Genomic DNA, 26,337 nt, shown 5'->3' with positions numbered 1-26,337 from the left:
AATGATACGACCATGAAGCCGAGTAGCTCAATTCAGGTCGGGCCCCGATAAGTGGAAGTGTGCACACTAGAGGCAGTAAGGATGTGCGAAGAGCCAATGGCGTGAGTCTGAGGGTGGGTTCGAGTCCCTATCTTCCTGGTAGATTTGTAGAATCTCTAAGGATGCGGCGCTGATCAGACCTGTGACTGTACCTAAATTATACCAAAGGTGACCTGAGGCTACCTTGGCATAGGTGTGACTCGGTTTGTGTTAGGAATAAATTCCTCAGCTGGGTAGAAATCAATTCGAATCGCCGTCTCTCCCGGATAGTGAGAACTTGACTGAGCAGCGGCAACGTAGCATTAATTAATGGAATTTGATGGTTATGATGAATATGGAAATGTTACACTGGCTATGGTTACTATTGCCTGTTACTAAATGATAGTCCACATGTTTGGCATAGGTTAGTTGCTAATCTATAGATGAATAGCTATAATTAACTTGGTTATCAAATTATAAAATATATAGCTCAACTAGTGGCTTTTATGCAAAATTTTATCAAGCTAGCTCCACCTATAAAGCATTGCATACTCTTTGGTATCACTTTATTTCTGGTTTAAGACGGGTAAGTCTAGCTGAGTACATTCGAGTACTCAGGGTTTATACCACCATGTTGCATGCGAAGTTCTTGGCCTGCTGAAGATGATGGTTAACCGCTAGTGGGCTTGATGACTCTATATTTATCTCTCATCTATATGCTTTTACTGGAGGATGTCACTTATGCTAGCAATGTATTTGGAACTTATATTAATGTAATCATTTAAAAGCTATGTTGTTTTCACTAATCGGTTTGGGAACCCAAACTTGTATTATTATTTGTGAACTCATTGTAAACATTATTTCTGCTGCAACTCTATGTATGTGATGTGTATTTGCTTAATCATGCGATCATGGTTATGATGTTGATTCACCAAGGTCCTTCGTGATACTCGGCAGACTACCAAATTTATATAAGTGAAATTTGGCTAGTAGTACTCTTGAGGAGGTTCATAATGTGGAATTTAATGAAATCAATGGTTTCCAAGAGGAAGATAAGAATCTAGATGATGTGAGAGGCACTCAATTGGTCAATGCAATGAAGAACATGGACGTTGGTGACATAAGACCTAGAGAGGTGCTTGATGTTGAAGATGACAAGAATCAAGTGCTCTCTAACGCAAATATGCTAGCTAGTGGTTCTCATGATTAAAATCAAGCTAATACAAGTGATGACAAAGAGCAAGATCAACAAGTGGCTAGTACATCATCTCAATCAAATGATCAACAAAGTGCAAGCAATCAAGTTCAAGTGCTCCAACCAACAAATATTGTAAGAGATCATCCTTTGGACTCTATAATTGATGATATATCAAGAAGTGTGCAAACAAGATCAAGATTGGCATCATTTTGTGAATATTTCTCATTTGTGTCATTCATTGAACCAAAGAAGATAGATGAAGCTTTGAAGGATGTTGATTGGGTCAGTGCTATGCATGAAGAGCTAAACAACTTCATAAGAAATCAAGTATGGGAACTAGTTGAGAGGCCTAAGGATCATAATATGATTGGAACAAAGTGGGTCTTTCGGAATAAGTATTATCAAGGCACGATAGTGGTAAAGAACAAAGCAATATTAGTGGCTATTGGCGGTAGTTAACAACCATTATAAATCATCAATATAACATGCATAAGGGTATAAATATAACCACCAACAAAGGTCTAGGGGTTTAAACTAATAAATTTCATGAGTTTTGGTGAATCTATAATTTCTATAGGGTTTATTTAGAAAACATCAAGGTGGACCTACATGTTAGATTTAATGGCGCTTATCCATAGCGAAACAAACACCAGAAGACTCTAGAAGACTTGAGAGGACTCCATGCCAAGGCAGAGAGGCAGAGGCTATTAGGTGGCCCCACCTACAGGCCGGCTGGCCCCTGGGACCCACTGTCAGCCTTCGTGTTGCAATGTTGGTTCTCCACCGCCTCCTAGGTTGTATCTACATCGTCCTTTAAGTCAGTTTGATCTAAGGGCTCACATTGGACGCTCCGGCCTATATATACCAGTCCCTAACACCCCTAGGTTATCCTAGTCATCAAGTCATTTGAGAAGACAAAAACCCTAATTATCCTCAGAGCTCCATCATATTCTAGGGCATAGATAGTTAGGCTAGGTCTAGAGGGAGGCAAGTAAGCTTCGCTTGAATTCCTAATCGTGTCAAGAGCGTGATTTGGTATAATCTTTGTATCCCCTCTCTTTTGTATCTCCATTACTTTTATATGCTAGCTACAATTGTTATGACAATATTAGTATTCATCTTATTCATGTTCTTCGTTATAATGTTCATGGTCTACTTTGATTATATGCTTAGTATAGTTGGATTATCATCATGTTCATGCATAAGTTTGTATAGCGCTCACTCTAAGGATCCATGGGTGGGTGGTCGACATTGTGTAAGCATGGTTCTTATACGTTGTTTACCTACGATACACCCTATATTCCGGGTCATGTGGTAGTTCACGGATGTGACACTCCCGTTGAGTCCTTTGTAGTCCACTCCCTGAATATAGGTGCATGTAGGGTCCGGTTACAAAGGAAGAACAAGCTCTATTCTTAATCTTCCTTAGTAATATCCCTTATGTGTAGATATGACAATGATCTTAGCAATGATTACTAGGTATAATTGCACTAATCAATGTATGCTTTGACTTATAATTAAGAATGACTTAGGAATTATTACTCTAATATTCTACCTGACCATGCTAATCCCATAGAAAGGAGTACTATGAGTGATTTATTATTATTATTAATCAATACTTATCATATATCTTATCCTATGATTTACCCCTGTTATGAGTAGAACATTGATTATAGTTTATTTCTTCATCAATAGTATAAGTTATCAATACATGTCCGTGCCAGACCTTCCCTGTGGTAAAAATATAAATAACAATACCTATAATACTATCGGGTGAAGTGCTATAATGATATATTATCTGTGCACTTGTAGATCCTTTTCATTCATATATTTATATATTCTTTCTAGTCACATAAAATGATAAAGAACTGCTTAGTATTATTCTAGTAGTAATGCTATGTAGTACCAACAAGCATCTCTGGCACCATCATTAGGGATGACAATCTAGTACAAGTAATGCTAGAGGATGTAGGCATAATATAGGTGACTACTTCAAACAAGTGACAAGTTAATAAATACCAATAGTGGCTCAAGGTTACACACAAGTTGAAGGCCTTGACTTTTGGAGAAACATATGCTCCGGTTGCAAGATTAGAAGCAATTAGGATCTTGTTAGCCTATGCTTGTGCCCACAACATCAGGTTATACCAAATGGATGGGAAGAGTGCATTTCTCAATGGGTACACCAATGAGCTTGTGTATGTTGAGCAACCGCCTGGTTTTGAAGATGAGAACAAACCCAACCATGTCTACAAGTTGAAGAAGACTTTGTATAGATTGAAGCAAGCACTAAGAGCATGATATGAGAGGTTGATGGATTTTCTACTCTTTAAGAGATTCAAGATGGGCAAGGTTGACACCACTCTCTTCACTAAGAGGATAGCTAATGACTTGTTTGTGTTGTAAATCTATGTTGATGATATTATCTTTGGATCAACCAATCAAGATTTTTGTGAGGAGTTTAGGAAGATGATGGCAAATGAGTTTGAGATGTCCATGATTGGAGAGCTTAGTTACTTCCTTGATCTTCAATTCAAGCAAATGAAGAATTGCATACTTGTGAGTCAAGGCAAGTACATTAAAGACATGCTCAAGAAGATTGGAATGGATGATGCTAAAGCTATTAGTACACCAATGGGAACAAATGGAAGCTTGGATAGTTATGCTTGTGGCAACATGGTGGATCAAAAGATGTATCGGTATATGATTGAAAGCCTACTCTATGTGACCGCATCAAGGCTGGATGTGATGTTTAGTGTATGCATGTGTGTAAGATTTCGAGCCTCACCAAGAAAAAGTCACTTAAAGGAAACAAAGAGAATATTGAGTTACTTGAAGCATACATAAAATATTGGATTGTGGTATTCCAAAGGAGCAAGATTTGAGTTGATTGGATATTTGGACTCCGATTATGCGGGATGCAAAGTTGAGAGAAAGAGCACATCGGGCACATGTCAACCATTGGGAAGATCACTTGTGTCTTGATCATCAAAGAAGTAAAATAGTGTAGCACTTTCAATCGCCGAAGCAGAGTATATTTTGGCCGGTAATTGTTGTGCTCAATTACTTTGGATGAAAGCTACTTTGAGTGACTTTGGAATCAAATTCAAACAAGTGCCATTGCTATGTGACAATGGGAGTGCCATGAAACTCACCAACAACCCGGTTCAACATTCAAGAACAAAGCACATAGATGTCTACCATATTTCATTAGAGATCACCAACAAAAAGGGGACATTTGCATTGAGAGTGTGGGCATCGATGATCAACTTGCCAATATTTTCACCAAGCCACTTGATGAGAAGAGGTTTTACAAGCTAAGGAATGAATTAAACATACTTGACTTCTCAAATATGTATTGATGACCCCCATTATAGGACATGCCTCTCCTTTGAGCTAAGCAAGGTAAAATTGATTGACATGTCATTCATACATTGTTAAGGACTTGTTTAGTGCATCTAATCATTTCTCACATGTCTTAGGCTCATTCATAAAAATCAAATGGATTTGGTGCTTGTATGGTACCACTATTGCTTCTATGTTTGAAATGATCTAGTTGTAGTATATGACATATTTGTGGGCTTGTGAACCTAATGTTTAATCTAGAAAATGAGCTATATGTGTTTAACTCAACATGGTCAAGATAACCCTTGAAATGAGGTGTGAAGAAGCTTGTCATTGAAGCAAACCAAGTTAAATATATTTTGTAAGTGATCTAGATTGAACCAAATATAAAAATGATCCTCACCTAAAATGGTTTCACCCTAGCCTATATAAAATTTTGAGCTCACCTTTTGTGGTATTTAATGCCAAAGGGGGAGAAGTAATCTCAAAGATAGTAAGATAGGGGGAGCAAACAAATGAAATGACATTGCAAGGGGATCAATTAAAACTTGAAGCACACAAGTAGGGGAGCAAGCTCATAAACTTGTATGTTGCATTTGTATGTGCATTATATTTGTTTGCTTGCATGGCACAAGTTTTTTAAATTCCATATCCATACTTGTGTGGTGTATGCTAGTTGTAAGAATTGATTGATGAAATGAAAACAAGCATGCGTAGGATGTTAGCTAGATAATCACATGCTTTTTCAAGTGGTACTAGAGCCTTACTTATAATGTTGATCTCATGAGGTATCTAGTGTTTTTGTTTTTACAAGTGGTATTTAGCAAATCATGGTGCTAAGGATGGTATTATTGGTAACTCCGATTGGTATCACGCTTCAAAGGTCCATTCTTTATACCTTAGCATCATTTGGTAGACATTACTTCCCCACACTTCCTAATCTATGCATATGTGCAAGCTTTTAATCCAAACTCTTAGCACATATATAGGGGGATCTAATGCTACCAATTTAGGTTTATGAAACTTGTCCATATCCTTTACACATGGTAAAATGCTTGGGCAAGCAACGTGAATCCAAAAAAACTTGATTGACTATCTTTGTAAAAAGGTTGTCATCAATTACCAAAAAGGGAGAGATTGAAAGCCCTAGTTTGGTTTTGGATAATTGATGAAATCTAGGACTAACCTTTGATCTAAGTATATAAATTAGATAAGGTAGTCCAATCCAAGTGGTGGAGCTAGATGATGGTCATGGTGAAGGTGATGGCCACAAAAAGATGGATCAAGTGCTTCATATTTAGAAAAGAAGAAAGAGAAAAATAAAAATGGGGTCAAGGCAAAGGTATAATGATAGGAGCCATTTTTGGTTTGCACTGAAGACACCATAGAGGGTGTGAGTGATTTAGGATCAATAGTCATACTATAAAGAGAGGAAATCTTTGGCTAAGCGGTTATTGAGTGCCACTTGGTGACATGACTCTTACATATGCATTAGGGACCTAATGCGCTAACAATTGACCCTTGTAAAATGCTTTGAAAAATGCTAACACATGAGCACATAGGTTCTACACTTTGTAGTTAGCTACATGGAAGCAAGGGTGAAGTGGTTGTGGAGATAGACAAAGAAAAAGGAGGAGATTGTAGTGACCGGACTCTGGCGCTGGGGTGACCGAACTCAACCCGGGCGCATCCGATCAATCTGCGTAAAGGAGGCGCTCGGCGTCACAATCGGACGTAGGCAAGGGCATGCAACCGGACGCATAGGGGCTACATCAGGTCACTTGTGATGTACACTGACGTAGGGACGCTGTAGCTCGGCCTGCGGTGTAGAGGTATTCGAACTCAGAGCCATGTCCAGTCGGTGTCGACCTGATGTGTTCAGTCACGAAAAACCATCTTAGGGTGCTTACTGGAAACGACTGGATTCCATGTTGGTGGAGCATCCGATCATCAGGCGGTGCGTTTGGTCCTGGCGCGAAGGGAGTGAGAGCGCACACTGGCTTGGCACGTCCGATCATAGTCTAGCGCATCTAGTCATATCCTTGACTTTGCGCTGACCATTTTTGACCATTGGAATCTAACGCGCAGAGTTCAAAGGGAGGACATGTGGTGGCCATCAGCCGATTGGACGCTGGGGTGCGTCCGGTCGTGCCTGCGTAGAGCAATGGCTCTATTCGTTTGAGGGGGTCTATAAATAGACCATGGCCAGCTTGGGGCTCACTCTCTTGGTACTTTGACATTCTTGACATCCTTGTGAGCCTAGGCAAACATCTCCTACTCATCTCTATCATTGATTCATCATCATAGTGAGATTAGGAGTGATTGCATGTAGTGGCACTTAGGGATCGTTGTGGCCGTGGATTTCTTGTTACTCTTGGTGGTTGTTGTCATCTAGATGGCTTGGAGCAGCGGAGGAGCATCAGCATGAGTTGGTGGTTGTTCGTGGCCGTCTTCCGGTGATTTATGTGGGGTCTTGTACCTTCTTCGGCGTAGAGCCGAAAGGTAACTCTAGTAAATTGCTCATGACATTAAGTTACCTCACTTATCATAGGTTCTTGCGGCGCCAAGTGTTAGCTAGGTGTGTGATACCTATTAGCCGCCGAACCACCAAGTGTTGGTCGACACAACGGGGACTAGCGTGCCGGCAAGCACGTGAACCTCAGGAGAAAAATCTTAGTGTTCATCGTGATTGGAATTCTCCCAGTGATTGAATTGACTTTCATATTGTAATTGGTTCATTTCTCTACACGACGGCATAATCACCCTACTCACTTCCTTATATTCTTTGCAAACTAGTTGTGTAGCAAACTCTTTAGTGTAGCTAGTTTTGATAGCTTGCTTGCTAGCTTAGTTTCATTTAGTGGAGCTCTTTAGTGTAGCTTGTTTGAGAGCTTTTAGTGAGTAGTAACTTAGCCTCTTGTGTGCCTAGAGATTGTAGCAACTAGAATTATTGAAGTAGGTGGCTTGCAACCCTTGTAGAGCTAGAGCAAAATTGTATTTCACCGTTTAGCGTACTAACAATTTGTTCTAGTGATCTTGTAAAGTTTTATAGGCTATTCACTCTCCTCTAGCCATATTAGGACCTTTCAGGTTCTAGACCTTTTACCCCTGTGCACGTGGCGATGGCGAGGCGGAGCGCGTGCTGCAGCGGCGATGCAACAGCGAGGCCGAGGATGAATGCAAGCTGCATCGACGAGGAGGAGCACGGCTGCCGGCCGCCAGCCGTAATGACGAGGTGGAGCTCGGTTGCGGGCCGCTACGGTGACGCTCGATCACGGTCCGCTACGGCGACGCTTGGTCACGGTCTGCTACGGTGACGCTTGGCCATGGGCTGCGACAGTGACACGGAGCACGGGCTCCACCGACGACAAGACAGAGCTCGGCACGAGCTGCACCAGCAAGGAGGTGGAGCTCGATGCGGAGCCAAAAAGCGCCATCGCTCTAGCCTCCGCACACGAACGGTTGCCTTAGAGACTCAGACTTCCGCCGTCGCCGCACAGGAACGGTTCGTCAGTTCGTGTGAGTGGATAAGGACCAAGGAAAGAGAAAGGAAGAATAAATAAAGAAATAAAAGAGAAGAAAAAATAAAAAGAAAAAGAAAAAAGGGTATTATGATTATTTTATTATTTTCATCTACGGTGTGAAGCTGATTTACCAAACACCCTACCAAAACAGTTTTAGCTCTACAAGTAAAGCTGTTTCTAAAGCAAAAGCTGCCAAAAGCTAATTCATTAGTGAAGCTGAGCTGTACCAAACAGACCCTAAATCAGGCATTATTCCTCTTTTTACACTCATCTAATTTCTTTTTCACCCATGGGAATTCAGTGACCTTTTTGGGATGGATTCCATTTTCTTGTGTGTGGGTTTTTTTTGGTTGGGTTACTCTTTTTTTCATAAGAAACTCACATTTGAACCATTAAAAAAAACAATACCAAAACCTGTTCCTAGAACCACACCAATGTAAATGGTGGCTATGTTGCACGTTCGAGTAACTCTAAGAGGCTCTCTATATGGTTCCTAATTGTTAGGAATAGAGATTTTGAAGAACAAAATATCACCTAACAACTTCTTTGATCGGTTATCCAAATATAGTCGTTCTCTATTCCAGAATTCTTGCTAGCCAAAGATGGAGACCAAGGTTAAGTCTCTAGAGTGTGCATAAGATATAGATATACAAAAGATGTTGAAGAGTGAAAATATATAAAAAATGGTTTTTATTCAAATCACTCCCCAAATGATGATTTGGAGTTTTAGAAAGACTCTCAGAGATGCTCTTATGACGCCATAAGTCTTGGCACTGAGACTGCCTAAGCGGAGCTTACGTGCCTAAATGCTTGGCATCTAGGTTTGCTCGAACAATGTAAATGGCGCCTAGTTTCTCAAACAATGTGTGAACTAGTTTAAATTGTGGCACAAGAGGAATTTTATATCATATTGATTGCTCCTACAGTGTCTCACCTTACGTCATCTTAGCTACAACCGATCGTTGAAGACCCTAATCAGTCGACACCGCCTCATGACCAATAATTGCCTGAGGTGCAAGAGTCTCAAAGGCCTCAACCTCATCTAGCAGAAGACAAGCCTAGGCACCATGAGTACCATCAACAACAAGAATGAGAAGAGCCAATACATGACGAGTAGTAGTAAGGTAGCTCCCATGAAACCCAAGGCACTAGAAATGCATGCACCAGAAGAGGCCACCAAAGAACTAGAACTTCAAAAGCTTGTAAGGATCTAATGGATGACTATGTGTGAATGACCTATAAAAATTTCTACAATGACAAAAACAAGACTAGGCATGATATTGATTCCTAATAATTCTACATGTCTAGCATAGCACTTCAATACAAGCCTTCCTACACAAGTCTAGTGGCAAGATGAATAAATAGCAAACAACTAGAGCACTCAAGCTACTCGAATAGCACTACTCAGCTAGTCGAATTACCCAAGACGAGCAACTACTTGAGGAGAGCTAATCAACTAGTCGAACTACTCTAGCAACTACATAAGCAGAATATGAACACAAGTAATAGCAAGTATAGAAGGGGGCAAACTAATGGGAGACGAAGTTGATAATATTTTTCTCCCAAAGTTCAGTTGCTTGCCAGCAACGTACTCCCCTTTTAGGCGAGTCCTTTGGGTCACCGCTCCTCTGCTTGACCCTCAACTTGAGCACTCTCTTATGAGCTTGCCCATCAAGAAGGCACTCCAACAAACCTCTTGATTTAACTAGAGCTGCTCCTCACAACCTCCCGTGGGGATGAGCACAAAGCCCCTCACAATCTTCTCCACTAGAGCCCCCACATAATCACCCAACGATGATCAACGATGCTTTGCTACTCTAAGATTTCTAGGTGGCGACAACCACCAAGAGAAACAAGAAAACCACAACAACAACAAACACCTAGTGCCACAAAGATGCTAACTCTCAAAGCAATGCACTAGATCCCTCCTGATCCCACCCAAAAGCAATCTCGAGCATGCCAATGTGATTGTAGTGTGTTCTTTACCTCTAAGTATGTGTATGTATCAGCCAAGGGTGCCAAGAGAGCTAAAATAGCTGATACACCCTCTATTTATAGAGCCAACAACAAACTAGCCGTTATGTCCCTTTGGTGGGTAGTCTATCTATCTTAAACACGACTGGCAAAAATATACCTTGGCATTCAGGCCTTTGCTTCCAACTCCATCCATCTTCTCTCCATGTTGAACATATGCACCATAGTTATGATCAACTCCACCATCTTCTTGTCTTGCTCAACTCCTTTATGTGGACCTAGCGCTCAAACATCTCAATTAAAAGCATTAGTCCACTAGTTGTCAGTCAATTACCAAAACCAAATTAGGGCTTTCAAATGTGCTGGTGATGATAAGGATGTTTGAGAAGGTGAAATCTTCAGGAGTGGTCAAGTGGCTGGCAATAGATAGGAAGAAGAGGAAGAAAGCCCCACACACCGAGAAAACCATCGCCTGCAAACGGTAGCCAGAGCCACGGTTGAAAAACCATCGCTAGCAAAAGACAGGAACATGAAGTATCCAAACATGGAGGTCATCAAAGATATTCTAGATTGCCTGAACAATTATCAAAGAGGCATGCATTTCCTACCCAACCAAACACTCTAATTTTTTCAACATGGAATGAATATGTTCCCGGATTGGTACTTGCGTGCATTTTCAAATGACATAGACTTGATGGTTGCAAAAATTTTGAAAGACACATTTGGAGGCCCAATGAGAACAATTGCCTTCGACTTTGATGACATACAAACACTTTTTGGCTAGGTTGCATCAAAACCAATCTCATTCACGTGCAGTGCCTCTCCAGTCTCCATTTGACCGAATTATTTTCTTTAATTGATAAAAGACCTCGGGGGTACTTAGATCCTCAAAGAAATGCACAGAAAAACTTTAACTTCCTCGTAAAGTGGAAACTAATGACAAAGAGCTAGAAAAAACATTGAGGAGAAAGAGGAAATCCAATCTAAAGCAATATACTCAGTGATGCTGAAGGTTGCGATGTAAGTTGCATGGATTTGGAAGAAAATAGAAGATAGGGGTGTCATATATCACCCCTACAACTTTGAGTATGTTCAGTTCTATTCTGTACCCTACCGTGGTTTCTGAATGCATATCCATTTATATAGTTATGGGTCTATATGTGTGAATTTATACAGTGGTTGATTTGCATAGTCGTTAATAAATATTGGTGTAGCAGAATAAGAAATTTCCAATTCGGTGGAGAAAAATTAAATGTTTGAAGTTTGATTCTAGAGGTGTGGCAGGAAAATATATAGCCACCTCTAGAAAATTTATTTCAAGAAGCAATTGGGAATCTTAGCCATATCTAAAAATGGATCTCCTCTAGAAATCGTTGGTTTCCAGAAACAAGACACATAGGTAGTGGGGAACTGTGTATTTATAGGATCGGAATCTTTTTTTTAGATATATAGGATCGGAATATCTGGCCTGTTTCTTTTATCCATTCCATTGAAGTAATTATTACAAGCAAAACTAGTCATCGTGTTAAAAATATGGTGGCCGTAAGGTAACTCAGAATAACTCATCAACGTTTCTTAGGTGCAGAGCCTCATTCCATTTTTGCATAGGGCCCATCAATTTCAGGTACGGCCTCATTTGTAGCCCTTGTATTACTCTGACTTGCTAGCGCCTGGACATCCAATCTGGGTGCTAGCGTCCGGACGCTGCCCGCACAGGGAGCAAATGAGCGCCTAGCGCGTTAAGTTCGTGAGGGAGCACACCAGTAGTGGTCCCGCACCGCTGGTCGCTCTGCCCGCACAGGGAGCAAACGAGCGCCTAGCGCGTTAAGTTCGTGAGGGAGCACACCAGTAGTGGTCCTGCACCGCTGGCCGCTTTCCACGTGCATCCCATATAACCCCCGATCTACTTTTGAAACATTTAGATGCAACAGTTGCAACATACAAATGAAGACAGAGAAACACTTGAAACAAACATTTGAAACACTTGCAAAAACACCCAAAAAACATTTAAAACCCATTATAAACATTTGCAACATTCAGATAAAACACTTGCAAACATACGTACGAAACACTTGAAACATATGCTTGCAACATGCATATATATGCAACATCTAGATCTACTTTTGCAACATCCAGACAAAATACTTGCAGCATTCGTCTGGAACAGATGAAACATTTGGAACATAGACTTGAAACATACGTGTATAGCCATTACAACATGTGTAACATCCCGAACTACTTTTGCAACATTGACATACAATACTTGCAACATACCATAGAAACATCTAAAACACTTAAAACATACTATTGAAACATGCGCTTTCAGCGTAGTATCAGCTTGCTGCTTGGACGAGAGGAGGCTCGTTGACGCGGAGCTCGATGCCGTCACGGAGCTCGAAGCCGTGGAGTGCGCGTAGGTCGCCGGTGTGGAGCCCGTTGGTGGCACGGACCTCGCTAGGGGTAGAGGGGCAGGCGGATGCAATGGAGCACGGCCACGACGAGAGACGCGAGTCCGGGAGCGAGCTAGCGAGCACGTAGCGCGGCGCGGGCGGACGGCGGGGGTGCGAGCGGGGGCGGCGCTGGTGAGGACGGGTCCGTCCCACGAGCAGAGTGAGTGGGCGACGTGGGCGAGTGCGGGGTCTGTTGTATTTTTCCAAATGCCGAAGGAGCCTAGCTGAGAGTTCTCTTTTGTAATCATTCAACAATAGCATATGGAGTATAGAGACAAACTTGCCCTGCGTAACTTAGAATACCATCTCATCGTTAATTAGATTGATGCTCTTGACCGTTGCAATATTCTCTGTTTCCCTGTTTTCAGTTATTTTTTCTAAGTAGCTAATATAAGCCCTGATCAATTGATTGTCAGTTTCCATTTCACCAGGAACAGAAGACAAAAACGGAGGAGAGGCCCAAATCGAAGTGATCGATCTCACGGTTCTAAAAAAAAAACACATTCACAAATGGATCCATAATTCCAGATACACAAATATCGCATGCATGCATCTGCCTTTTATTGTTCATATACGAAATTATAAATTCTATGTATATATATGGTCGATGGCATGCACCCGCGCCCCTCTGCTGAGTGCTGTGCTGGCTAGCTAGCCGATCCTGGGAGCTCTGGCAACCTTGTCGTTGGAGTCGACGAAGACCCTGACTCGGTCGGTGTTGTAGTCCATGGTGACGAAGGCGTCCGCCGGGACGACCTGCACGTCGGCGCCCGGCTTGTCCTCCTTGATCTTCTTCTTCGCCTCCTCCGACGACATGCCCACCACCTCCGACCACGAGTCCTTGGGAGCGCCACCTGCGCCGGCCGCAGCGCTCGGCGGTCCACTTGTTGCCATCGCGCGCCTGGAAATTTGACAAGGGAAACAGGTAGATAAAGGTGCCGATCGATCGTCACAAGTCAAGAAACAAAGAACCTGATCATTGATCAGGTAGTAACCTAGTAATTGCTGATTACCCAAGGTTGCTTTGTACCGATCGAGGTAGATTGGAAATGCACTATTTGGCCTTGGTTAGGGTATAGATGTGTACGGTGTTGATCTATGGGGTGTGGATTGTAGTACTAGTAATCTAGTATACATGTATACGCAATTTATAGGCGGTGGCGCCAATGAGAAAAGCTTGAGCGATGACAGAGGAGATTATAGGTGCCTCCGATGGAGTTTTGGACGGACGCAACATTCCGAACAGTGGAGAGTCAACAGATGGCACCCCAATGCTGCTCTATAGATATATTCCTTTCTTTGTTCTCACACAATAATAACCAATGCTTTGCCGGCCGGCCGGCGAGCCAATTGTATAAGAATCGCTAGTTACTTAGGACTGAACCCTGGAGGTCATTTTTCTTAACCGCGTATTCCTCTATTTAGTCGTGCTATATACGCGTAGCGTGCTGTTGCGTGCCTGCGTTAATATATAATTAAGTTGCGACCAACCATTATAGGCCGCCAGCATTAGCCTGCATCGAATATTTTAGCAAAGCTCGTCCGCGATCGCAATCTATATCTCTTATAATCCTAAACTCTACTAGAATTATATCTCAATATGCAAGCTATTCACATCAGCAATCCGCTAGAACATGCAATTGTAACACCTATCTATATTTATGCAAGCTATCCACGTCAGTCCTCATGAGTTACAACAAGTGAGGAAATCAATATCTTGCAAAGTGTTGTGATAATATTGCAGGTTTATTCACTAAGTCACTATCACATAGTACATTCCCAATATTTGTTCATGGTATTGGTATGCGATGATTTCAAGACTTGCCAGCTTCATGAGGAGACACTCTCTAAATATAATAATCTGTGTTCCAAAGGATATAGATGGCTCAAGGGAGGGCGGTGAATAGCCTATAAAAATTTCTTCTACAAAGGCACAAGACTAGAGCAAAGTTGATTATTGGTACAAAATAAGGCCCTAACAGCAACTGCTTTGCACTTACTCTAAGCAAACCCCTTACATAATTCTAAAACACTACACCACGCAAAGCTACTAACTATACTAGGCCACCGTAGCTAGCTAAACTAGTGAGCAAACAAGAGCTAGCCACTCTACTACTAAAGCTACAACTAACTAGAGACCTATTCCACCAAGCAACTACCACACAAGCAATGAATGTAAATACAGGTGAGAGTAGTAACAAACTAACGAGGGCAAGTGATTAACACAAATGATCTATCTTCATGGTTCATTTGCTTGCCGACAACCTATGTCCACGATGTGGTGAGTCCCCAAGTGATGATTCGCACGCTGATTAACTAGCCACTCAAGCTAGACCCATGACCTCGGTGACACAGGAATCAAGCACAAGGTCACTCCAACTAGCCACGAGCATTCCACTAGAGTTGCTTTCCGTGATCTTCCACGGGGATGAGCACAAGAGCCCCCTTACAACCACTTGATTGGAGGCGACAACAATCACCAATAGCCACTCAAAACGATCTCCAATCCACCTAGGTGGCAACAACCACCACGAGTAACAAGAAAACCATGGTTCAACCGATGAACTATTGTAACTAGATGCAAATCAACTAGGAAAATGCAATAGATATCTCCCAATCTCATTTTGGATCAAACACAAGCAAGGAGATGAGTTGGAGGTGTTCTTGGATGCTCACTCATGCTATGGGATGCTTAGAATACCAGGAGAACCAAGAGGACCTCAAAGAGGCCAACCATCCCATATAAATAGTCCTCCAAAACTATGTAAAAAAGTTGATCACAGACGCGTGTTACCGCACATCACATACGCAGTTTTACGCGTCTCTCATAATGCACACCACTTACCTCATACGCGTAAACCTGCGTCTGTAATAAGTATATATCATAGACGTGTGTATACGTGTACACAAAACACGTCTGTATAAGGGTAAACGTGTTTGTGATAGGAGTCATCACAGACATGCATTGTCAAAACGCGTATGTGATGAACTGTTGTCACAAACGTGCATAACCAACACACGTCTCTAATGATGATTTACAAAAATAATAAAAAAAGAAAAGTCCTCAAGGCCACGGTCTTATATCATACGTGACACGTCAAACTATATAGTAGTCAATTGGTAATTAGCAATTTCATAAGTAATATCAAAAGCTATTACATGTCCCTCCAACATACCGCAGGTAAACCTACTTGCTACTTGAACTAATAAGATAAGCTGCAGGCATGTAACTAATAACCTTCTTGAGGGAAAGGAAAGTAAATTAGAACAACATATATTAGCCACTAACATACTCTCTCCGTCCTGTAATATAGTGCATTCTAGCATTTAAAATTTGTCCTCAAATATAATGCATTCTAGAGAATAAAAACCAGTTTTGTATTAAATACTTTTCATTTATCAACCAATCACCACTAATCATGTTGATGGTAGCGTCTGATTTGGAAATAAAATGATAGTACATACGTCTTTTATGTTCTCTCTTAATTTGTTTTAAAATTCTTAGAATGCACTATATTACAGAAGTGGGAGTACACTTTAAATGTCCCTCGATGAGATACCAAACAGAAACTAACAAAGCAAGACTTCAAATGTAGCAGTAGTAACTTACATAATCTTCAAATTTGGTTATTAAGAAAGCAACACTCATCACATTATTCTAGTCAAGCAAGGCAAGGCATTTAACTAACATTACACAAGATCAACCATGAGGGCAAGCAAGGGCCATTACATGACCTAAACACATGTATTTGCTAACTAGTCATTTGAGTAAACTATTTTATTTATTAACTAACAAGTTAATTATAAGCATAACATGGAAAGGATTAAGTTGCCAAGGAACAACAGGGGTTTGGTGTCCCAAGGTCTACATTCAACTCCAAAATACACCAAGGTCATTTTATGATTTATCCTAATAATTTTGGTTATTATTAATTAATAATTAAAGCATGTAATTAAGTGGATAATTTCAAATTATTAAAATAGTACCATAATTTTTATGAAGGCAGGTCTAAGCATGTAAAGCATACACAAAAAGTTTCATAATTAAAGGATAATTATTTTTGCCTACAAAAATCATGGGAGACCCATTTATTAATTAAAAGAGGTAATTTTTAAGCATATCAAAGTTACTGAAAATGACCAACTCATATTTTTCCTAGGTAGAAACATCATAATAGAGCTACTAAAAAAATTCACATTTTTATCAAGCTTCTATATTTCATTATGAATTAAAGAAAATCAGCACATATTAGCATTTTCTGTAAAAGATTAAATCATTTTTTGCGCCAAAATTCTTTTCTCACCCACTCTCTCCCTACCCCAGACGCTGACATGCGGGGCCAGATCAATAGCGCCAGCTGACCACGTTGACCATGGCTGTGCCGGCCTTTGACCGATGATAGCTCGTCACCGATGAGGTCTCTGGCGATGGCGCGGGCACCTAGGCGCTCGGGACAACCTCACGCATTGACTGAGGCTACCGGTTGATCGTCTAGGGCTTCTGAAAGGTCCTTGTTTGGTTTTGGTAATTGAGTGATAACTTAGGTGGACTAATTGTGTTTATGTGAGATACACAGGTGAAAGCTCTAGTTTGGTTTTGGTGAATTGATGAAACCCTAAGTGCTAACCTAGTTTATCAAGTGATCATGACATAGGTAGCACACTTCAAGTAGAAGAAGCTAATGAAGATCATAGCATGACAATGGTGATAGCATGGAGATGATCAAGGGCTTAAACTTGAAGAGAAGAAAGAGAAAAACAAAAAGCTCAAGGCAAAGGTATAAACCATAGGAGCTATTTTGTTTTGGTGATCAAGACACTTAGAGAGTGTGATCACATTTAGGTTTGATAGCCATACTATTAAGAGGGGTGAAACTCGTATCGGAATGCGGTTATCAAAGTGCCACTAGATGCTCTAACTTATTGCATATGCATTTAGGATCTAGTGGAGTGCTAACACCCTTGATAACATTTGTGAAAATATGCTAACACATGTGCACAAGGTGCTTGCAGGGTTGAGATGGGTTCGGCGCTTTTGGAAAAATGAAATGTCTATTTTCTATTGCGCCGGATGCAAAATTCTTGGTGATTGGCTCATTGGAGCAAGGGTGAAGAAGTTAGAAGTGAAAACGAGTTGGTCGCAAAGATGCCAGCGTCGGTCAACTGACCGGACGCTAGATCTGAATGCACCGGACGCTGGCAGGCTGCGTCCGGTCGCGCTGACGTACGATGACACAGTAGCTGGAATGTGACCGGACGCTGGCTGCGTCCGATCGCATTCGACCGGACGCGTCCGGTCATGCTCGGGAGCTTACTGGAAACGACCGGACGCTGGGCCTTCAGCGTCCGGTCAGTTTATACCGGAGCGTCCGGTCAGGTCAAGTGACCATTGGAATCAGGACACGCGAGCGACCGGACGCTGGGGTCCAGCGTCCGGTCAACACGACTGGAGCGTCCGGTCAGAACGCGTTTTGCCCAGTGAAGGGGTATAACGGCTCTATTTGATGGGGGCTCTATTTATAGCCCCATGGCCGGCTCAAGGGACAGCTCTTGCACATTTTCATTGACATAGCAACCTTGTGAGCCTAGCCAAAGGACTCCCACTCATCTACATCATTGATTCATCATCATAGTGAGATTGGGAGTGATCCAAGTGCATTGCTTGAGTGATTGCATCTAGAGGCACTTGGTGTTCGTGTTTCGCTGCGGATTTCTCTTGTTACTCTTGGTGGTTGCCGCCACCTAGACGGCTTGGAGCAGCGAGGATCGTCGAGCGGAGGTGGTGATTGTCTCCGGCTCCGATCGTGGTGATTGTGAGGGGTTCTTGACCTTGTCCCCGACGGAGAGCCAAAAGGTACTTTAGTGAATTGGTCGTGGCTTGTGTGATCCTCATCTTGTGTTGGTTGTGCGGCACCCTATTGAGGGTTTGGCGTGTGAAGCCAATTAGCACGTGAACCTCCAAGTGAGTGAATCGCCACAACGAGGACTAGCTTGCCGGCAAGCAAGTGAACCTCGGTAAAAATCATCGTGTTCATCCTTTGATTCCGAGGTGATTGGTCTCCATTGTTATTCATCATTGTGATTGATTGGTACTTCATCTACACGGCGGTATAACTATCCTAATCACTCTCTTTACTTTACCGCAAACTAGTTAACAAGCTCTTTAGTGTAGCTAGTTGTGAGAGCTTGCTTGCTTGGTTGGTGTGGCTCTTTAGTTAGTCTTTGAGAGCACACTAACATAGGATAGTGTCTTTGCTATTGTGTGAATAGACACTATCTAAATTAGAATTGTGGTAGGAGGCGTGCATTTTGAGTAGGCTAGCGCAACACTTGCTTCGCCTCATAATTGTCTAACCTTTTGTTAAGTGTTGTTGTAGAAATTTTATTAGGCTATTCACCCCCCCTCTAGCCATTAGGACCTTTCAACAGGTGATTAGTCCACAGGTACATGTGTATGAGCAACATATGCCATGGAGGTGAAAATGGCTTGGAGATGTTGCAAAGCTCACACATATAATGATGAAGGAGCTTATTGCACATGAGACATGACATTGAGTCATGTGATCAAGGTGAAGAAGATCGAGACAAGACTTGGCTTGATGGACCGGTTGCAAGCGTGAAGGGCAAGTCGAAGGCTTTGGAGTGATGGACCGCGTGGCGGTGAAGCTTGAGCAAGACTTGGCGCCGATGGACGATGGCAACGGTGAAGAGCAAGTAGAGTCAAGATCGATGAACCAATATGATCATATGATGATATGAAGTGGATCATATCATTGTTGATCGTGTTGGTGCATGTGTTGCATCGACATTGAAGGAGATGGAATGGAATGCGCAAGGCAAAGGTATAACCTAGGGCATTTCATTTCACCGGTCATAGGTGTGTAGAGAAGTTTATGACCGGGTTTAGGATAGATGGCTGTACTATCAAGAGGGGCAAACTTGTTTGCATATTGGTCATCTAGTGCCACTCGAGTGATCTAACTTTGCATTGTCGCTAGGATCGAGTGGCGTGGCAAGTTGAGTGGCTAACATCCTTTGGGAAATGATTATGAAAATGCTAACACACATACACATGGTGGTGTACACTTGGTGGTGTTGGCACATTTACAAAGGAGGTGGTGTTTGCAGGGTTGAGATGGGTTTGGGCCGGCGCTTTCGGGAAAATGGAATGCCTATTTTCTATTGCGCCGGATGCAAATTCTGGTGGTTAGCACATTGGTGCAAGGGTGAAGAAGTTAGAAGTGAAAACGAGTTGGTCGCGAAGATGCTAGCGTCGGTCAACTGACTGGATGCTAGATCTGAATGCACCAGACGCTGGCAGGCTGCATCCGGTCGCACTGACGTGGAGTGTAGCAGTAGCTGGAGAGTGACCGGACGCTGGCTGCGTCCGATCGCGTTCGACCGGACATGTCCGGTCATGCTCGGGAGCTTACTGGAAACGACCGGACGCTGGGGGTTCAGCGTCCGGTCAGTTGAGTGCTGCTGCGTCCGGTCAAGTCAAATGACCGTTGGAATCGGGACACGTGGTCGTCTGTGAGCGACCGGACGCTGAGGTCCAGCATCCAGTCAACTCGACCGGAGCGTCCGGTCGGCCCGACCATTGCCCAGTGAAGGGGTAATGGGTAGTTTAGCCCTTGGGGCTATAAATAGAAGTGGCCCTCGGCCATGGCTGGTGTGGAGCACCTCAAGGGACTTAGTGTCCATGCTTGTGAGTGCTTGGGAGCCCTCCATCACACACATACTTGATAGTGATCATTCGATTGTGTGAGTGAGCGATTCTAGTGCGATTGCATCGTGAGGTTGCATCGAGTGGCACTAGGTGATCGAGTTGCAAGCTGGTGGTGCTTGTTACTCTTGGAGTTTGCCACCTCCTAGACGGCTTGGTGGTGGTCTCCGTCGAAGCGCGCAAGAAGCTTGTGCGACGCTCCGGAGAAGTGCTTGTGAGGGGCATTGTGCTCACCCCGCGGGAGCCGCGAAGAGCAACTCTAGTAAAGCGTGTCATTGAGCTACCCTCACTCAAGGGATAGGTTCTTGCGGCGCCCGACGTGCGGGCCTAGCGGGTGATGCTAATTAGCCGCCGAACCACCAAGTGAGCGGTCGACACAACGGGGACTAGCGTGTTGGCAAACACGTGAACCTCGGGAGAAAAATCATCGTGTCAACCTTGTTCTTCCCGTTGGTTTGCATCCCCATTACACAAGTTTGCAATTACTTTTATACATATTAAGCTTGTGTAGTTGCTCTTGTAATTAGATAGCTTGCGTAGCTTGCTAATTACCTTCTTGCTTGTGTAGCATAGAAGTAGCTCCCTTGCGTGGCTAATTTGGTTTTAGTAACCTTGTTAGTCACATTGCTTAGTTTGTGTAGCTAAGTATTTGCGCTCTCTAATTAGGCATTGGTTGCCTTGTTATTGAGCATTGCTAGTGAGCTTAGTTAGTTTTGTGCTTTTGCTTACTAGCATGTGTAGGAGCTCCCTTGTCGCTTAAAGTACTAGTGGCATAGGTTTGTGTAACCTTGCTCCTAGAATTGTTTAGGAAAGCTCTAACTAGCCCGGCACCTTTGTTGCATAATTGTTATCTTTGCAAGGTGCTAGTGAACATATATAGTGGGGTATAGTCTTGGCTAGACCGATAGTTTTAATTCCGCATTTGTATCGGTTAGTCGATGCAATTAAGTTTTAGAAAAGACTATTCACCACCCCTCTAGTCGCCATCTCGACCCTTCAGCTTCGCAACATGCAAGGCGGCGGCTATGGAGGCACGGCGGTGCTCCGACGAGGCAAAGGCAGCCAATGGCGAGTTCGCCGGTGACGATGAGACCACCTACAGGCTTAACGCAACCGCGCGAGCACGTCTACGGTGCTAAGTGACCGCATTAGAGTTTTGTGCATGCGCAACCGTAGCCATGGCAGCTCGGCGATGCCGATCACGCCGGCGCAACGGCAGGCCGGCCACTCCGGTGCGGTAGAGGTAAAACGGAGGGCACGGGCATGACCTAGAGCTCACCACGATCACGTATACGCGTTCGGTTGAAGCGGGGATGGCACGGTCACGGCCGCCGACATCGAGGGTGGACGTGGCGGCGTGAACTCAGCGACGAGGTCAGCATTCCGGCGTGTCCTATGAAGGATCAAGGAAAAAGGATAGGCCGATGAGGATTACGGCACCAAGGCGAAGCCAAAACATTAGGAGAGGGGCAGGAGCTGCTCCAGTGAGGCCTGACCACGATGGAGGCGACCTCGGCAGCCATGGCGAGCCGCCGCGGCGAGAACGGTGCGCGCGGCCGACTCTGGTGGAGAGAGGCAACACGGGCTAGTTCAGGCGAAGCGCAAGGACTAGGCGATGCCAGACACATGAGCAGTGGGCAGGGAGTGAGTAGCGGCGGTGAATTTGGCCGACGAGTGGAGCCATGCCGACGGCGACGCTGAGAGAGGGAAAATCTGGGGAGCGTGGGCGGTTTGGCGACTTAACGGCGAGGCGAGGCGTGAGCGAACCGTCCAGGTGTGGGCAGCAGCTGCTTGACGCTGCCACCGCGAGCAGGTGCGTGTCCACGCGCTGGGAAGCGGTCACGGAGGCGGTGGCGTCGGCAGAAAGCTATGGCATGGCACTGCACGCCGACCTACTGTTCATGACTGACAGCACCACTTCCTATCCCTTTTTCTCCCAAAAACTCTGGTAAGCGTGATGAGATCCCTTAAGCAAACTTGTTCATCGATCTGAGCTCTCCAACTTTGCTTAAGAGATCAACATCAAAAGATTGACATATTTTGAGATTTTGATATTCAAATGAGGGTCCTGTGAGTTTCAGTATTTGAAAACTGTTTTACTCAACATTTTTGGGTAATTAATTAGTGATTAAACATCTATGAAACCTATCAACCAATTACATGATATCAAAGCTCAAACATTCTACCAAGCAATGGATCAAAGTTTGGTCAAATTTTATTCATAACAATTCATTTGATAATTCTCCAAAGATTGGATTTATTAACTGGTTTTCAGGGACTTAGCCATAAAAATGACTAATTGTGTAGCCAGCATTAATTCAATTTTTAGAGCTCAATTTAAACATATTTGATTTAGAAACATCATCAAGTTTTGATTCTATACTAAAGCACACATATTGTACTACAAAATCTATTTTAACAAAAAATTATTTATTTAAGCAATTTCACATATATAAATTCACCAAGTTTCTTAATCTCTATTATAGACATCATTTCATGCAACATGTGAAACATATTATCAACAACATATGAAACATCACATATGCAACATGGACCTGCTATTATTGAAACATAAAATGCATTAATGAAACAGTTCTCGATGATTATGCTTCATGATCAAAGTTTTAACTGCTTTTAACATCTAGGATGTTACATCGACGCAACACTTTGGGCACGGCCTTATCGGCCGCTACCCCGACAAGGTCACGCACGGGGCGTGACACAAGAAGACAAGCTCTCCTCGGCCTTTGGGGGTTCGAGGGCTTCGGGGCCCGCGCGTCAGCCCCTTGAGTCGGCCTCCCTCGCCACTAAGAAGACTCCAGAAGGCATGCCTAGGGGAGGCCGGTCCAAGCCAACACAGCCTGACACACTCAACGTGTCAAAACAAGTTAGCCGGGCGATGCTCAAGGCTTCTTCAGCTCCACGACATCACCATGGTCCACAGAGCGTCGCTGCATGACCCTTCTGGACTCCGGCACATGTAGACCATAGGCTCAACCCCCTAAACAGCCATGTATTCGACCTATCTCAATATATAAGGGATAAGGTCGGACCCTAGAGGGGGGAAGACGATCCAATATAGGTCATGCTCGACACTGTGAGTAGAGCAACCCAGAGAGGGGCACCGAGAGCTCCTCCACCAAACCCGTCGTCTTCCTCCTCTACGACGAGGGGAAGACTTCATCAGCGGCGAGGCAACCTCAGGATTAGAACCAAGCTAACCCCTACCAAATCTCTTTTCCTCCTGTACACTCTATTGTAACCCTCCGATTTTAGGTGCTCTTGAGTATAAGGATCATCACCTGCTCGATGTAGGGCACCGATTGGCCTGAATCAGGATAAACCGTTGCGTCCTCTCTGTGATTCTTGTGTTCTTGAGTCCACCTGAGCCACTGGAGACACATACTCTGACACCGACTCGAACAACAATGCTTGCCGCAGTTCCGATCCCGCGACACCGTCCTAGCTGTCGGATGCGGACTCGGATGCCATCCTCGCGATGAAGGGATTTGTGCCATCATTGACAGAGAGCGGTAGAAGAGGTGAGGACGGCATAGATGATATGTGCGGCGATAGAAATCGAAGGGGATCTTGGGTGGAGAGACACTACCGGAAACCGGCGATTTGCCGAGTGCCGAGGCTTTGCCGAGTGTATTTTATCGGGCACTCGGTAAATACCGTGTTTGCCGAGTGCCAAATAAAATACACTCGGCAAACAAAAACACACGGCAAAATACGTCTTTGCCGAGTGTTTTTTTCTGGCACTCGGCAAAGAAGCTTTTTGCCGTGTGCATTTTTTTTGCCCTCGGCAAATCATTTTTTCGAAGCACTTTTTGAGGCCCTAAATGAATTCAAATGAAAAACTTTTCAACTACAAAGTTGTATAACTTCTCAAGATCTACAAAGTTTATTTTGGTCATTTCTTCATTTGACAAAGCGATAATAACGTTGTTCATAAAATCTACATATCTCATATCTCTCATATTAATTTCATGAAAGTAGAAGATACATATATAAGATTTGTGAACAATGTTACTACCACTACGTCGGATGAACAAACGACCTCGGATGAAAAAACTTCCTAAATGAAAATTGTAGATCTCCAAAAGTTATGAAACTATGTAGTTGACAACTTTTTGATTTGAAATCATCTTATCATGCAAAACTATGTTTGAATCTCTCAAATTTAAAATTCAAATTTTTCAAACGACCTCGGATGGAAAAACTTACTAAATGAAAATTGTAGATCTCAAAAAGTTATGAAACTTTGTAGTTGACCACTTTTTGATTTGAATTCATTTAGGGCCTCAAACAAGCAATTTACTCTCAGTTTGCCGAGTGCCTTTTTTCTAGCACTCGGCAAAGCCGTATTTTGCCGAGTGCCTATATTTTGGCACTCGGCAAAGAGGTATTTTGCCGTGTGCATTTTTTTGGCCCTCGGCAAATCAGTTTTTCGAATCAATTTTTGAGGCCCTAAATGAATTCAAATGAAAAACTTTTCAACTACAAAGTTGTATAACTTCTCAAGATCTACAAAGTTTATTTTGGTCATTTCTTCATTTGACAAAGCGACAATAACGTTGTTCATAAAATATACATCTCTCATATTAATTTCATGAAAATAGAAGAGAGATATATATGATTTGTGAACAATGTTACTACCACTATGTCGGATGAACAAATGACCAAAATAAACTTTGTAGATCTTGAGAAGTTATGAAATTTTGTAGTTGGCAACATTTTGATTTGAAATCATTTTTCATGCAAAAACGACGTTTGAATTTGAAAATTTTAAAATTTGAATTTTTCAAACGACCTCGGATGAAAAAACTTCCTAAATGAAAATTGTAGATCTCCAAAAGTTATGAAACTATGTAGTTGACAACTTTTTGATTTGAAATCATCTTATCATGCAAAACTACGTTTGAATCTCTAAAATTTAAAATTCAAATTTTTCAAACGACCTCGGATGGAAAAACTTACTAAATGAAAATTGTAGATCTCAAAAAGTTATGAAACTTTGTAGTTGACCACTTTTTGATTTGAATTCATTTAGGGTCTCAAATAAGCAATTTACACTCGGTTTAGTATAATATATTGGGAACTAAAACGGAATCTAGACACAAGTGATAGTGTGGTGTAGTGGTAGAGGAGGTTTGTGCGCAACGGGAGGTCTTAGGTTCGAATCCCGTCGGCCGCGTAGCCGTGAAATTTACGCGAAAAAAGCCGGAGATGGATGGGCGCTGACCGGTGGGGGCCTCCACCAATTAAAAAAAATTTTCATTTTTTTTTGGGTAAAAATTCCCATTTTTTTCGGCTTTTTTTCGGTTCCAACTTTGCCGAGTGTCGGCACTCGGCAAAGGCTTTGCCGAGTGCCCGACAAAAGACACTCGGCAAAGACGTCTTTGCCGACTCTTTTTTTGCCGAGTGCTCTTTACCGAGTGCAGCACTCGGCAAAGCCTTTGCCGAGTGCAAATTGGGCTTTGCCGAGTGCCCCTGGCACTCGGCAAATTCACTGAGTCCAGTAGTGAGATGAGGACGTTACTAACCTGAAACAAAAGGAGCACGGGGCCGGGTCGAGGAAGGTGAGCTCGAGGCTGGTAGCACAGTCGTCGAGAGGGCTCCGCCGCACCTAGTCGCCTCCGTCACGAGGGATTCCGCCCCCACCACACCCTTCTCTCCATCCTCCCCTTCCCCATCACCCGTTGTTGCTCCTGCGAACCTATAGCCGCTGCACCATAGATCTAATTCTATCATTACTATTTATTCCCTTGCAAATTACCAACTTCCCCGAACGACCGTCTTCCCCTTCATTCAGATTGTTTTTTTTATTTCTACATATATTTAGTGATTGCAATATTTATTTGATGAATATATTATTTTTGATGCGCTATATGTGTTATACGCTCTTGCTTTAATCTCTATCTCTACTTGTATAATGGTACTGTTTTTGCAAAACTATCACTAAAAACATATATACTTCATATTAACTAAATTGAGTAAATATCGAAATACGAATTTGAATCCGAGCTATTCATTTTCTATTTATATTCAAGAACATTTGAATGCATATTCATAACTACCTAAATATTCGATATTTGA

At 42.9% G+C, this 26,337-nt stretch overlaps 1 protein-coding gene across 1 annotated transcript; it reads right to left on the bottom strand.

Annotated features, from left to right (window-relative positions):
• Positions 1-13,080: 13,080 nt before the first annotated feature.
• LOC136504416 (subtilisin inhibitor-like) lies at positions 13,081-13,620 on the bottom strand. The gene is made up of 2 exons (XM_066499332.1): positions 13,523-13,620; positions 13,081-13,410 (listed from the first exon to the last, which is right to left on the bottom strand). Exon 2 carries the CDS (start codon positions 13,401-13,403, stop codon positions 13,161-13,163), a length of 243 nt encoding a protein of 80 aa, XP_066355429.1. The 5' UTR covers positions 13,404-13,410; positions 13,523-13,620; the 3' UTR covers positions 13,081-13,160.
• Between the last annotated feature and the right edge of the window lie 12,717 nt (positions 13,621-26,337).

Source organism: Miscanthus floridulus, chromosome 14, assembly GCF_019320115.1.
Source record: "Miscanthus floridulus cultivar M001 chromosome 14, ASM1932011v1, whole genome shotgun sequence".
Taxonomy (NCBI): domain Eukaryota; kingdom Viridiplantae; phylum Streptophyta; class Magnoliopsida; order Poales; family Poaceae; genus Miscanthus; species Miscanthus floridulus.
This window is presented reverse-complemented; position numbering and strand designations above follow the sequence as displayed.